We start from the raw sequence: 16669 nt of genomic DNA on the forward strand, positions 1-16669 counted from the left end.
ACGGCATAATCATATCAGTGCAGGAGGACATGAGATGCTAGTGAGGAGCACAGGATTCAAAACCATGTTAGAACTCCAGCGAACTGCATCGCACCATAAGGGATGCCGTGGTCATGTTTTTATGCAAAATTGGGGTCGTTTGAGTCAGTTAAGGAGCAAAGAATTCAAAAAAAAGAGAAAAAAAATTGCTATGACCTGGCAACCCTGCACGCCAGCGAAAGCTTGGCAAAGGCAGTACTGATTAATTATCCATGTTGGATTTTGTTAAATTCTAATACACAGCTTTTGTTTCATTATATGTTAAGAGTCTGAATAGATCATACAAACACTGACATTTATAATGTGTCGTAATTATTTTATTTTCATAATGTTGAATATTTTGAGCAGTTGTGAATGAAAACCTAAGGCACATATTTAACCAATGCTCATTTTAGCCGTTATTGAAAACATATCATGTAGGTGTGTAACGATGCACCCAATTCTTGATTCGATTTTCCTCACAATATTAAATATATATATATATATATATATATATATATATATATATATATATATATATATAAAATGAGAATCTTATTACCAAAAAAATTCAATATTTATTTTCCTATTCTTTATCAACTTAAATATTCCTTTTGTTATAAACTTTTGTTTCAATTTCTTAATAACCAACAATAATTAATGACCCACATTTGTAAAGGTTAGAGCAAAATATAATAGCCTATTAACTAAAACATTCCTGTTATTAAAAATCAAAATAGTTAATAACAAGTGGGCCTTTTCTTAAAGCTGTACTGCCTTTCAGATTTTAAATGTAGGTCATAAAAAGAATTTTCCCCTGATACCCAATTGTTTTTGTTTAGTGGACCAAAAGCTACTGAATTCAAATCACAGACTTCCTTTTTTTTTTTTTTTTTTTTAATAGAGCAATTAATGAATTTAGGGCCATGTGGCCCTAGATTCTCCACTGTTTTTTCCTGCTTCACCATGACCCAATTCAAGATACTATGTCATGCATCACGTGGTGGGCTTTGCCTGTTCACGCAAGACATTGTGGGATACAAATTTGAAACAGGAGAGTAAAATGGAGGACGTGAGTGTGTGAATGAAACGTGAAAGACCGACTACAGTAACGGAAAGCTAGAAGAAAAGACGTTATGTTGCAAAGGAAAGGAAACGCAGGACCAAACTAATAAATATTGGTGGTCAGTGAGCACCTCAGTGTGATCAACTGTTTGTTTAGCAACAGAATGATGTAACTGTCAGTGCACGGTCAAAGGTAAACCTGCACATGCGCACATGGACTTCCTCTGTCTGCTTGACTGTGCAAAGTGAGCGATTTCATGACACATTATTTGCTTAGGAATCCCCTCAAATTAAATAACTTCCCAGCCACAGAATGGCCTGATATTTTGTGAGATATTACAGAAATAAACATACATCACAATGACCAAATTTCAAAGGGAAATAAATTTCACCAATTTTATGAAATTGAAAGGCCATCTAACGTTAATAAACTTTTATGAACATTTGTTTTCCCTCCATCTTTTTCTCTTTTCTTCATCTTTCAGCAGTCTGCAAAAAGAGAATACTGACTTCTTGTTAAATCTATTTGTACAGTCAATCCCACAGCAGCTCTTTCTCATTTTGGATCTGTTTTTTTGTGTGTATTCGTGGCATTAGAGCTGCGTTACTTCCGCCTATGGTGAAGTCATGTGTATTCCTGCATTCCTGCCCTCTGCTGTCTAACCAACACAATTACAGCTCAGAAAAACTAAGAGATTATGAGCCTGATAATAATCATGATTCATATTTTATTTCATCTATTCAAATCGACATAAATTTGTATCACGATTCATCATTGTACAATATATCGTTAAACACCTAATATAAACACCCCCATAATAAAATCATATTGTGTTGTGTCACATCAGAATTTTGTGTTTGGTTAAACCCCTAATAAATACACACACACCAAAAAAAAGAAAAAAGACGTCCTTCAGTTTCCCCCTTTTGTTCTGTCAGACGTACAGATGCTATCACAGTGTGGTCTGTGTGGCTGTATAAGAGCCTCCCCCTCAAGGTCAGGTCACTATGTGTCCAGTCACGCACATGGAGAGGTTCAATAATGAGCTCTTTGTTAGATTTTCATCAGATGGGTTGCACAGTCGTCCCAGGTGTGTGTTTTTGTCTGTGATGTGGCTGTTTAACATCTGCAGTTTTTGAGTGTTTGAGCTTGCTGTTGTATTTTGACTCGTATAACAAACACAGTGTAGATTTGTAACCGTCGTTGTTACACCTTTTAACCAACCAAACGTTTTATTGATACAGCTATTGAGATGAATTCATATTGCACTGATATATAAAGGATGCCTGTGTATTAGTTGTCTGAGGTGGCAAAGTTACAATATTAATAAAGAACGTTTGATAGAGAGCAACAGATTCTGGAATCAGTGATGCCATTTTTCAAAACGTTACCATGGAAATTTGCTTACACACATGCACACACACAAACTGGCCTCAAACCAAGGCAGTGTGGTTTAAGTGCTTGGTTTAACCACAAGCTACCAGTAGTTGTTTTACAAGTAGAACAACTAAATTGCTTTAAATTTAGAACAATTTAGAAATTCTCAATTTTTAATTTAGAACAATTAAACACATTGTTCCATTTTAAAATAGAACAATAGAAATTGTTCTATTTAAAAAAAAAAACTAATAAAATTGAAAGTCTGTGATTCTAATTCAGTAGCTTTCGTTCCACTAAACAACTAACACATTGTGTCTTAACACATTAAGGCACAATGTGTTAGTGTTGTTCTTCACTCTGGTCCTGACACTAGTCTGCTCTTGCTGATGACTTCATGACAAGAGAAATATCTTTATTCAGCACACACACTAAAATACTGTAATATACACACACACACACACACACACACACAGAGATTGGTTTAAAAAGGGGCATTGGTTGTGGGCTGAGGGGTTTAGGTTAGCTGTACAGGGATGCCTATATAAGGAGATTGTGAGGGAGGAAAGTTTAGACAAACAGAGAGAGAGAGAGAGAGATTGTTTGTGTGTGAGTTTTTCCGTTTTCACACCCTAACGTGAGGACAGCTGCCCCTCACAGCGTGTTTAGAAATAGGCACCTCTATCTCTCTGTCTCCGTCTCTCTTTCTCTCTCCCTCGTGTGTGTGTGGTGTACAGGAGCAAAGGGTGTCATGGAGCGTCTCACATTAGTCCTCAGTCTGAGTTTACAACAGGTCTAGGATTAATGGAGCCACACTGGTATTGAACTGTGTGCAGATGAGAGAGAGAGAGAGAGAGAGAGAGAGAGATTGGCAACATGGACTATATGGGAATTGATGAGGTCACCTGCAAAGCTTCAGCTCTCTATATTATGGATGGATACAAAGAGGTAATGGAAAATAGAAGTGTGTGTGTGTGTGTGTGTGTGTGTGTGTGTGTGTGTGTGTGTGTGTGTGTAATATTCAGTAGTTTTACATCTCAATCTTGGGTTCAAGTGCCTCAGAGCATCTGTAGCATGAGGAAATCTGAAACAAAAGTAAAAGAATAAAGAACTTCATGATTCATGATGGTGTGATTTTTTTTAAATAGTTAAAGTAGGAGTGTGTGATGTGATCAGCACTTAGACTTTACTCACACTTAGAAATGAAATGGACATGATGAGTAAAAGCATGATGAGCATGAGGAAGTTGTGCGTCACATGGCATGTTCAGCTAGTGGGAATGAAACACCAGTTAAAGTGGAGGTGTGGATCTGTACGTCATCCAGTATACTCTTTTAAAAATATATTCCTGCGAATTGCTTTGAAGATGTGATGCTGTGGTCTGTTGAACTGGACTGTACACTTGCTATGGTGTGATTAACTTTCCTTCTCTGTAGCTCTCTCATTAAACTGAGCTGCTGTGTCACAAATGATATTCATTTTTACATCTTTGACATTTAAGTGGGATTGTTTTGAAACAACAGGATTTGGAACACAGCCGGCTGACGTTAATCACGCTCAGCCCTGAGTCTTTCCTGACTTACCATGAGCAAACGTTTCCTCTCACTCCCAGCTGGAAAACATATTGTACTGCTTAGTGGTGTGTGTGTGTGTGTGTGTGTGTGTGTGTGTGTGTGTGTGTGTGTGTGTGTGTGTGTGTGTGTTGGGGGCTTGCATACCGTAGAAGCCCGTAGTAATAGTACTATAGTATGTTCTGGTTTCTTGGGGTTATTTACATGGGAATAGCAGTCTTCTGTGTGTGTGTGTGTGTGTGTGTGTGTGTGTGTATACACAGCTGACATTGTCATTGTATTTGTTGTGAGACAGGAAGGCAGAATAACATTACTAATATAAAGAGACTTTACAACACACACACACACACTAAATAAACATAGACACAAGAGTTGAGTTGCTTTTTAAAGATCTTCATGCCCCAGTCAAGTCCAGACGTGCCCCAGTCTTGTATTTTCTCTCTCTCTCTCTCTCTCTCTCTCTCTCATACACACACACACACACACACACACACTTCGTACAAACCAACAGCAGCACTTGTGCTATCATTTCCGCAGAGGTCAAAGGTTACAGCTTTATCAGGAAAGCTATAGCAGGTGGAGGAGGGGAAAGGTGTGTGTACAGATACTCCAACACCCAGTTAAGTCTTTTGAAAACTCTAACATAGTAACAGTTGCTAAGGGACGGGGCTTTGAGAGGAATCAAACAGCTTCAGCTGCAATTCAGACAGATAATCAAACCAACATGCAGTGTGTGAGCATGCAGGAAATCTGATCCTGATTAAGCGTGTAATCATGACCCGAGTGTGTCCAGCCTGACTCATGTAGTGTTACAAAACACACTTCAACCAATATACACACCGGGAGGGGACACTTGTCGTATTAATAAATATATCAATACACACAGATACAGTAAGTCCAAGCTAATCATAACTTTATGATTTAAGAACTTGATTTATCATAATTATCAAATGTTAGTGTAATTTGGTCACATTTAATTTATTAGATTTAATCCAATTTCTAGAAGTGTTATTGACTGAAAGCAGGGAGTATGGCATAACATTGTTCACTACCCTTTTTTCCTGCCATCCATGGTTCGAATTACATGAGAGTCAGTGGGAGCTGAGCTCCCATGGAGTGAGGACTGGCTCCCATGAAAGCAGTAAAATATATCTGTGGGGGGGTCTAAAAATGCAGCATCATTATATTTTAATCACAAAGCTCATTTTCCTTTAATATACTGAATAATATTTACGTTAAAGATAGACAGCTATCTTTAATAATAATAATAATAATAAGAAGAAGAAACATCTCATCTCATTATGTCTAGCCGCTTTATCCTGTTCTACAGGGTCGCAGACAAGCTGGAGCCTATCCCAGCTGACTATGGGCGAAAGGCGGGGTACACCCTGGACAAGTCGCCAGGTCATCACAGGGCTGACACATAGACACAGACAACCATTCACACTCACATTCACACCTACGGTCAATTTAGAGTCACCAGTTAACCTAACCTGCATGTCTTTGGACTGTGGGGGAAACCGGAGCACCCGGAGGAAACCCACGCGGACACGGGGAGAACATGCAAACTCCACACAGAAAGGCCCTCGCCAGCCATGGGGCTCGAACCCGGACCTTCTTGCTGTGAGGCGACAGCGCAAACCACTACACCACTATGCCGCCCAAGAAGAAACATGTTTTCCAAAAGATCGCATTACAGCTCGGTGCATGCTCTCGTGAATGCAGCACCACCATGCCACTATGCATGTAAACTATACTTTTGAGAGCACACAAATGTTCACAAACACACACACATTAATCCTTTCAGAAGAAGAACCACTTGACTTTTGTTTCATTCGTTGGTTTTTTCAAGAAAATGATCAATAAGTTAGAGACTACTGGCTACCATGCCATTGAAAAAAAAAAGGCCACTGCTGGTGATGACTTTATGCTTAGCCCTGACACATTTCGAATTTATTACCAAAAAAAAAAAAAGCTTTAGACAACAGCCTAGTACCTGCTAGCCATGCACCTAACACAAGCTCTGCGGCTGTACAGGATGCATCATGGGTTCCTGAACCACGACCACAGCCTGCTGCGTGATAGTAAGAGAATGTGATACTAGTAGAACACAGTCTCCCTCTGTTTAAAGTGTAGGCTATAGGAAAATAACAAAAACAATATGTTCAAAAAAAACAATAAAAAAAGACTACTGTGTATGCGCAAGTATAGCCTAATGAACCACGTAGCCTCTCACTTACAGAAAGCGCACGGTTAGGCTATTTATTTATATATTTACTTGCCGCGTCTAAGCACCGTTCCTTTTTTTGTTTGTTTTTTTTAAAGAGACCCCACAAAGATGAATTCATAATTCGAACCCTGCTGCCATCTGGTGTAATCACTAACCATGCCCAAGCATGGAACTAAAGTGCTATGACGTGCACTTTTAAATTCATTTGAGGAGTTCCCTCTTTTTTTGTGTGTTCGCACTGCAGGAACTGAGAACGATCGTAGTTCTTAGAAGGCTGTTTTACACTATATCACATTACAGGCATTTAGCAGATGCTCTCATCCAGAGCGACGTACAACATACCTAGAGCAGCCTGGGGGAGCAGTTAGGGGTTAGGTGCCTTGCTCAAGGGCACTTCAGCCATTCCTGTTGGTCCAGGGAATCGAACCAGTGAGCTTTTGGGCCCAAAGCTGCTTCTCTAACCATTAGGCTATGGCTTCCCCTGTTTTGAGGAACTTTTTTAGCACCTACTTCAGGGTAGGTACTCTCCCAGCACAAGAGGAACCATGAGTGCCCCAATTTATGCTGATTGGTTGAACACGTGCAGCACTGGGAACCACCATTTTTAAAAATCTATGTAAAACGTTATCCATGTAAACAGCTATTAACATTAGCATTAAAATACAGGGGAGGAAAAAACACAGACGAATGGACCGATAGTGAAGTCCAAGCTTTAGGGATCATATATGTGATGGAAATCAAGCACAAATTTGAAGCATGCCTTAAGTGAAATCTTCAAAAGAAATTTTCGCTAGCATTTCCTGCTAACATAACGCTAACAAGCCGGCTTACATCACTTCAGCGTTCCTACTGGCAGTGTGAATGCAAACAGAAAAAAGCCCTTGAAGGTATATAATCCTCAGGGGAGCTCCACAGTGAGTAGTTCTTCTCAAGGAGTCCCTAGAACGGTTTGGTCCAAAAGCATGTATTGATAAGCAGGTGAGTAAAGCTGCACATTCCCACCTTAACATCAGCTGCTTCTGTAAAAAAGTCTTTGAGTGTAGCACAATTTACTGAAAATCACTGTGTTGCATAATTAATAAATATGTACGCCATGGGGCGGCACGGTGGTGTAGTGGTTAGCGCTGTCGCCTCACAGCAAGAAGGTCCGGGTTCGAGCCCCGTGGCCGGCGAGGGCCTTTCTGTGCGGAGTTTGCATGTTCTCCCCGTGTCCGCGTGGGTTTCCTCCGGGTGCTCCGGTTTCCCCCACAGTCCAAAGACATGCAGGTTAGGTTAACTGGTGACTCTAAATTGAGCGTAGGTGTGAATGTGAGTGTGAATGGTTGTCTGTGTCTATGTGTCAGCCCTGTGATGACCTGGCGACTTGTCCAGGGTGTACCCCGCCTTTCGCCCGTAGTCAGCTGGGATAGGCTCCAGCTTGCCTGCGACCCTGTAGAACAGGATAAAGCGGCTAGAGATAATGAGATGAGATGTACGCCATGTGAGAGGGCTGTGCGTCTCTGTGCCCAGAAAGACTCCAAATAAGCCTCAGTGTATAAACAGACATGTAAGCATCATGTGAGAGTGCTTTTCTTTAACATAAGAAGTTGCATCATGATGATGTAAGAATACTTAGGCCTGGAATGTTAAGCTTTGGAAGAATGGTCTAGAAGCAACAGGCCTGAGAGTGAACATGGCCAAAACAAAGGTGATGATATCCGGCCCAAACCTTAACACCCTGAAAGACTCTGGCAAATACCCACATGCTGTCTGCAGGAAAGGAGTAGGATGCAATTCCATCTTCTGCAATGGCTGTCAACACTGGGTGCACAAGAAGTACATCAGCATCCATGGCAGGCTCTACCCTGACCAATCCTTTAGATGTAGCAGATGCCTTGGCTTAGCATGCCTGTTGACAGCAGGCCATTTGATCGGGTGCTTGTTGGAGAGCATGTGCTAGATGTGGTTGAGTCCTTTTGTTACCTTGGTGATACCTTACGGCCCAGTGGAGGATGCGAGTTAGCTACCATCAGAAGAACAAGGACAAGCATGGGGGAAGTTCAGAGAGCTGCTACCTCTCTTGTCATGCAAGAGCTTGGCATATTGTAACCAAGGTCGCATTTACAGTTCCTGCGTGAGTGCTTTGTTATACGCAAGCGAGTGCTGGCCTCTGAGGAGAGAGGATGGAAAGAGCTATGCTGCGGTGGATGTGTTGTGTAAAGCCCAAGGATGGGGTCAGCTCCAGCAGTCTTTGTCTGAGGTGTGGTCTCCTGGATCTGGATGCTGACCTCAGGTATAGGCATTTGCAGTGGTTTGGCCACGTGTGGCGCAGTTCCACTACGACTGCAAGAATCATGGTCCACCAGGTGGAAGGTGCAGTAAAGAGGGGCAGGCTCTGCAAGACTTGGAAAGAGCTACTGGCACATGACTTAGAGGAGTGGGGCCTCACTGCTGAGGATGCCCTGGATCGAAAGTATTTGAGAAGGATGCTACAGTCAAGATGTGCATCGTCTGACACACCTGTGGTCAGTGGAGAAGGGGGACAATCATATTTGAGCACAGTACAAGGCAACTGTGCCTCGTGGGAGTACATCTTAAATTAACTGGGAGCCATGTCAGAGTGCTGTAGAGTTGGAACGAGCACAGTGATGCACACTGAAAGAAGACTCAAATAGGATTAATGGCTGGTTCGCTGTTAGAGACGCACCTCCATATTCAACCTGTCATACTAGTGACGAACAAGTTACGTTACAAAGTAATGGCACTACACAGAAGGAGAAGTAAATCAACCAAAAGAAACCATGACAAATAGTAAACAGAAAACAAAATTACAATTTAGATGAGCGTAACGATAACGGACTAGCTCAAAGCTTTGAAAAAAACAGAAGAGTCAGTGATCAGACTGTGTTATGCTATCTATAACATACTGTACATAACAGATAAAGATCGTTGATTTGGATCTATTTATGTTATTTAGATCTCTACAATACATACAAACAGTGTTCAGGCTAATGTGAGCGGAGATAATGTTTTCCACAAAGAGGCACTTAAATACCACGAGGAACTAAAATCAGTATCTCGCTTGTGTTTTAACTTTCACCCAATACTTTGTGACTTTTATTCACTACATTTCCCAAAATTTTCTACTTCCTACTCACTTTCAAACAAGCATCGCTACATTCCTCTATAATCATAGCTTTGTAAAGTCATACGCTGACTTTTTTTTAGCATCACACAACTTTAATCCAATTTCCTAACAAATCTAAACATTAACAGATGTGACAGCGAGAACAAGACCATCGCTGTAATCGCTCTGCTGCTACATACACTAGTTTGTATTGTTAGCATCATCATGCTCGCTACCACGTGAGAGATTAGCCACATGAGAGCCTTCACTACATTCCTTGGTGGAAAAGGTGCTAGTCTACCATGAGCAACTAAAATGTATGTTTTGAGGTGGACCGCTTTTTCTTCTGTGAATCTTTTAGTACTTTTATACTTTAAGGAAATTTAATTCTACGTTATCTTGTGTGAAGAAGTGTGTATGTCAACCTTTACCAGAGTTTTTACTTTCACCACTTCTGCTTACCATCACAAACATATGCAAGTGTTCATATACCGTACAAGCATCTTGAGATGGACAGGCTTCTCCCTTGCGTGCGTGCATGTGCGTGTGTGTGCAGGCCGTGAGATCTCCGATGGCAGCAGTCGAAGGCCTCAAAGGCCTTCATTGTCCTGAGCGAGTGAGCGCGCCTCTGAAAAACGGATGTGGCAAAATATACAAAAGAGAGGGACAGGCAGGGGAATGGACGAGGACACTTTCACATGCAGGAATGCCTCTAACATTTACCTAAACATGGTTTGGGTATTCGTAAATCAAATGGACATTAACACAGTTTAGCCATGTCGGAGATTAAACAGAGAGGCCGCCAGTATTTGCGCCTTGAACACTCTGAACACACAGATTATACTAAAGCTCTCAGAATGATTCTGCTCTCTGAGCTTGAAGTGGATTCGGTTAAATCTGCATTTAAACATTCAGATGATTTACTTGAAGTTGTTTTTTAAATAATTGCCCCACATGCAGGATTAGCATCAGGATAATGGAAACAGCATAATTATGCAAAGCTGAATCTCCTGAGTGTATACGAATATCAAAGCCTTGACAATAAATAGAGACTGTGGACCATCTCCGGGAATCATAAACTACTGTTGGTCGGCATGTAATAATATATCGTGTGATGATAAATCATGATACAAATTTATTATGATTTGAATCATTTAAAAAAAACAAAAAAAGAATTGCTATTATCATCAGGCAATGTTACCGTATCTCTTGGTTTTTTCCTAGTTGTAATTGCATTGTTTAGATAGCAGGGGTGCAGTAACATACAATAGCGGGAATACACGTGACTTCACTGTAGGTGGAAGTAACACAGCTCTAATGCCACGAAAACACAAAACCAGATCTAAAATGGGAAAGAGCTTTTGTGCGATTAACTATACAAATAGATTTAACAAGAAATCAGAGCTCTCTTTTTACAGACTGCTGAAAGCTAAAGAAAAGAGAAACAAATGAAGGGGGAACAAATATTCATAAAAGAAAATGAATATTTGTTCTTAACATTTTAATGAAAGGAAAATCTTAGTTAATAGGCTATTGTATCTTACTCCAACCTTTACAAATGTGGGTAAATAATTATTGTTGATTATTAAGAAAATAAAACAAAACGTTTTGGTTTTTTTTATTTAACAAAAGTAATATTTAAATTGATGAATAGGAAAATAAATGTTAATTTTTTGGTAATAAAATATATAATTTAATTTTTTTTTCCAAAATATTGTGGGGAAAATCAAATCGTGAACCTGAGATCATGAATCGAATCGTGAAATGTTACACGCCGAACTGTTGGAGAGGCGTCGAAGCCGAATTTCATTGCAGATGTGCTTGAATGAAACCAGAATAAAAGGACAGTTAAATGTAGACAGTTAAAGCTCCTCTGCAGGTCTGATCCTCACAGAGATTTAATAAGGGCCTAATCAGATAAAAGATATCAAAGCACAGTATACAATATGAGAGACAGAATAAGAGTATGCAGTGTGCGCGCACACACACTGAGGTATTAATGGGTCAGAGGAAGGACACTCAGTGATGCCAATTGTATTGTGTCCATTACGATATTAAGAGCTCAACCTACTACTGCAGTCACAGCACTTGTGTGTTGGTGGAAGCTGGGTTGCTGACACGTCTATGTTTGTTGTTCACACACACACGCTTCAGGGCAAAACCATTATAGCCCTCAGCTTAAAAACATTACAGTGGTGAGCAAAATGACGTGTGTGTGTGTGTGTGTGTGTGTGTGTGTGTGTGTGTGTGTGTAAAACTATACATGAGCTGATGGATCAAACTGTTGGCAGAACTATGATTTCTGAATTTACACTATAATAGCTCTAATACAACCCCGATTCCAAAAAAGTTGGGACAAAGTACAAATTGTAAATAAAAATGGAATGCAATAATTTACAAATCTCAAAAACTGATATTGTATTCACAATAGAACATAGACAACATATCAAATGTCGAAAGTGAGACATTTTGAAATTTCATGCCAAATATTGGCTCATTTGAAATTTCATCACAGCAACACATCTCAAAAAAGTTGGGACAGGGGCAATAAGAGGCTGGAAAAGTTAAAGGTACAAAAAAGGAACAGCTGGAGGACCAAATTGCAACTCATTAGGTTAATTGGCAATAGGCCATTTACATGACTGGGTATAAAAAGAGCATCTTGGAGTGGCAGCGGCTCTCAGAAGTAAAGATGGGAAGAGGATCACCAATCCCCCTAATTCTGCGCCGACAAATAGTGGAGCAATATCAGAAAGGAGTTCGACAGTGTAAAATTGCAAAGAGTTTGAACATATCATCATCTACAGTGCATAATATCATCAAAAGATTCAGAGAATCTGGAAGAATCTCTGTGCGTAAGGGTCAAGGCCGGAAAACCATACTGGGTGCCCGTGATCTTTGGGCCCTTAGATGGCACTGCATCACATACAGGCATGCTTCTGTAATGGAAATCACAAAATGGGCTCAGGAATATTTCCAGAGAACATTATCTGTGAACACAATTCACCGTGCCATCCGCCATTGCCAGCTAAAACTCTATAGTTCAAAGAAGAAGCCGTATCTAAACATGATCCAGAAGCGCAGACGTCTTCTCTGGGCCAAGGCTCATTTAAAATGGACTATGGCAAAGTGGAAAACTGTTCTGTGGTTAGACGAATCAAAATTTGAAGTTCTTTATGGAAATCAGGGACGCCGTGTCATTCGGACTAAAGAGGAGAAGGACGACCCAAGTTGTTATCAGCGCTCAGTTCAGAAGCCTGCATCTCTGATGGTATGGGGTTGCATTAGTGCGTGTGGCATGGGCAGCTTACACATCTGGAAAGACACCATCAATGCTGAAAGGTATATCCAGGTTCTAGAGCAACATATGCTCCCATCCAGACGACGTCTCTTTCAGGGAAGACCTTGCATTTTCCAACATGACAATGCCAAACCACATACTGCATCAATTACAGCATCATGGCTGCGTAGAAGAAGGGTCCGGGTACTGAACTGGCCAGCCTGCAGTCCAGATCTTTCACCCATAGAAAACATTTGGCGCATCATAAAACGGAAGATACGACAAAAAAGACCTAAGGCAGTTGAGCAACTAGAATCCTACATTAGACAAGAATGGGTTAACATTCCTATCCCTAAACTTGAGCAACTTGTCTCCTCAGTCCCCAGACGTTTACAGACTGTTGTAAAGAGAAAAGGGGATGTCTCACAGTGGTAAACATGGCCTTGTCCCAACTTTTTTGAGATGTGTTGTTGTCATGAAATTTAAAATCACCTAATTTTTCTCTTTAAATGATGCATTTTCTCAGTTTAAACATTTGATATGTCATCTATGTTCTATTCTGAATAAAATATGGAATTTTGAAACTTCCACATCATTGCATTCCGTTTTTATTTACAATTTGTACTTGTCCCAACTTTTTTGGAATCGGGGTTGTATAATGATTTATACCACAGTGCTGTTGAGATCTTGAGTCTGATTGGTTAGAAGGTGTTGATTAACTTGCTTTGGTATAAACACACAGGTGATTTATAGAAAATCGCATGCACTGATTGGTCGAAAAATTCGGACTATTTCTTGATAATCACCTCGAGCGACTCGGCAAAATGGCGGCCGGTCGCTTCATCGCTGTACTGTAAGTGAGGAAGAATTACAAATGATGAAAGAAAATGCTGTTCCTAGGAGCACTTAAGATGCAACAAAGTTTGGTCTAAAACTCTTCAAAGGGAAGGTGGAACTGTGATTTATTTTATTGATTTCAAAACAAAGTATTTTATCTGACTCAGCGTAGATAAGGGACAAGTCTGGGCCGTGCCTTTATTATATTTGCATGCCACTTTTGAAGACTGAAATGATTTTTTAATATGTTTTTTTTTTTTTAATTAAGTAATCACCTGTGCATTTCTACTAAGACAGACAATTATCTGCCTCAGGCTCAGTGAATATCGGTGAATAATAACCTCGACTATTCACTTTCGGTGAATAATTCTGGCTTCAAGACAACTCACATTCATATTAATGAGCTGATTTTTTTGTTTGTTTGTTTGTTTGTTTGTTTGTTTGTTTGTGTTTCCATAGTAACTTACACAGGGACTTTTATGGTAGACACGATACATCACCTGATTAAAAAACACGTGTAATCATTGATACGGTCTGGGTTTTCTATGAGATGTTTATTTAGCATTTCTGGAAGGAGTCTCCAGCGTCAGTGCTTTGTAACAGTCAGAGGTAAAGTCTTCAGGACAGAGGACATGGTATTTTCGTGAAGTACAGAAGAGAGAATAAAAAAAAGAAGTGATAACAGGAAATTGTGTCACAGACGTACATTAAAGGTGACGTTATTAAATTTAAAAAATGTAATCGGTGGAAAACTGCTGTGGTATAAGAAGAATAAAACACTTCAGAGCGTACTGTTAGAGCAAAACAATCAACTTGGGGTTGGTGAGAGTAACTCCGCTTCATGTCGAGCCCCCTGTTGTTGGTTATTTTCCTACATTATGCCAGGTCATGTTTTATTCCTCACAAATTATATGAACATGAGGCACAATCGTGCAGATGGAGACACATGTACTACTCATCACCTACTGCACACTTGTGTGTCAACAGCCATATTTCTCCTGACTGAGCATTTCTCTTTTGAGAGAAACGTCTCACTGCAGCTGTGTGGCAGAACATAAAAAGCTAAATACTGCACCCTGCTGGAGAAAAAACGGAACTGCACCTACTTTCACTAAGCCTGTTTTTGTGTCGCTGCATTCACACACGTGTGATCTGGTGAAGAAAGAAGTGTACTGTTTTTACATGTCTTTGTGTCATTTGTGGGAACATTTACTGCTCACTCCTGTGTTTGTCTTTTTTATTTTATTGTACAGCACAGGATAAATGATGACCAGGGTGAGTGTAACAGCTAGAGGAAAGAAACTGTCCTCGTGTCTGGATGTTTTAGCGCTAGACAGACAGTCTGTAGTGTCTGCCAAAAGGAAGGAGAGTGAACAGGCTGTGTCCAGGGTTGGAAGGATCCTCCAACTGTGAATTCCTCACAATTGCAAGTTCATATCACACAAATGTGACTTTACATCTCACAACTGCAAGATAAAATTTAACAATTTGTGACCAAGTGCTTCCATTTCCAACAATCAAACAACAACAAAACCCATCAGTGTGTAAACAAGCAATATAATAGATCTGAAGTGTTCTTTTTCAGCAGAGAGAATGTGTAAGGCTGAACAGGCTGTGTGTGTGTGTGGGGGGGGGGGGGGGGGGATAAGGGTCCTTGCCTTGGGTAAGGATACGGGAAAGCCTAATAAGCAGATATTATATTAATTTTGAGATTGTGAAATATCTCATCTCATTATCTCTAGCTGCTTTATCCTTCTACAGGGTCGCAGGCAAGCTGGAACCTAGCCCAGCTGACTACGGGCGAAAGGCGGGGTTCACCCTGGACAAGTTGCCAGGTCATCACAGGGCTGACACATAGGACACAGACAACCATTCACACTCACATTCACACCTACGGTCAATTTAGAGTCACCAGTTAACCTAACCTGCATGTCTTTGGACTGTGGGGGAAACCGGAGCACCCAGAGGAAACCCACGCGGACACGGGGAGAACATGCAAACTCCACACAGAAAGGCCCTCGCCGGCTACGGGGCTTGAACCAGGACCTTCTTGCTATGAGGCGACAGCACTAACCATTACACCACTGTGCCGCCCATTGTGACATATTGTGAGATTTAAATTTTAAAAAATTCTGTTGAAGCAGAAGAGATAAATGTGCATAATTTCTTTCAGAAATGGTGGAAACATACAGAGGCCCCTAAGGATCATGTTGGGGCTTCCCCCCTTTTTTTGCATTCACTCACAGTAATAGAGTCAGGGTTATTGCATGGAAACACAAAAGTAGCTCAAAAACAAACAAACAAACCCACCATGTCCCTTAGGGGGCTCCATTGAAACAAGCTTCCAGTGCAGTGTTCAAGGTTTTTTTATTTTGTTTTTAAAAGGTACTGACTACAAAGTCATTTGAAATTATTATTATTTTTTTTTTTTAATTGTGCATAGCATTTTCCCATGTCTCGCAAGAACAATGTCACGTGGACGAAATGTGATCGTTTTTATGTCCTGAGGGTCACTTTTCTCGGTTTTGGGACAGAATATCCGACCCCTTGAGGTAAACAGTACGGCCCGACGGAAACATTCGAACACAAAGAGCTTTAACTAATTAACATAATGGAACTAGGTCACACCAAGATTCCAGAAAACATGCAGAAAACATTGTGACTCTGCATCGCCCTTGGAGAGTTTTGAGTCGCAGGGATGTAATTTGTAGTTGACTGTGGCAGCGGGGGCGTGGTCAAACATCAGTCTGTGAAGGGAGGGTGGAGTCAGGGAAGGTAAGTGGCAGAATCACTGCACCTGACAGGAATTAACCTGCTTGTGTGTCTTCCTCAGTGACCGCGCCCTACAAGAGGAGAGGGAGAGCAGAGGAAGGGAGCTCTCCCGACCAGAACACGTGTGTGGGTGTGGGTGTGTGTGAGCGAATGCTGAAAATAAAAGAGTTATTGAGAACTCCGTTCTGGCCTGCTGTGCTTCTGTGCTACACCCACCTGGTATAATACTACAGTGGTGCCGAAACCCGGGATAGTGCAGAAGGGAACGGCCACATGGAGTCCTCCCTCTTCCAGGACCCGGTCAATGCCCTCGCCACAGCCCAACAGAGCCACCACCAGGCGCTGATCGCCCTCCGGAAGAAGCAAGAACAACGCTTCGAAGCCCTGGTGCTGGCGCAACAGGAAGATCGCC

The 16669-nt window shown here is 41.0% G+C and overlaps 1 protein-coding gene across 9 annotated transcripts in view; it reads left to right on the forward strand.

Annotated features, from left to right (window-relative positions):
• The window catches only part of schip1 (schwannomin interacting protein 1), an 816449-nt gene that overhangs the window by 754461 nt on the left and 45319 nt on the right, over positions 1–16669 (forward strand). Inside the window, exon 1 of one of the 9 annotated variants that reach the window (XM_060905837.1) lies at positions 2988–3409. The exons of the other annotated variants lie outside the window; for them this stretch is intronic. Within the exon in view, the coding sequence (XP_060761820.1) occupies positions 3338–3409 (72 nt within the window). The 5' untranslated portion in view covers positions 2988–3337. Of the gene's footprint in view, positions 1–2987; positions 3410–16669 lie in introns of those variants that run through there. 9 annotated transcript variants of the gene reach the window in all.

Source organism: Neoarius graeffei, chromosome 23 (assembly GCF_027579695.1).
Source record: "Neoarius graeffei isolate fNeoGra1 chromosome 23, fNeoGra1.pri, whole genome shotgun sequence".
NCBI classification, from domain to species: Eukaryota; Metazoa; Chordata; class Actinopteri; order Siluriformes; family Ariidae; genus Neoarius; species Neoarius graeffei.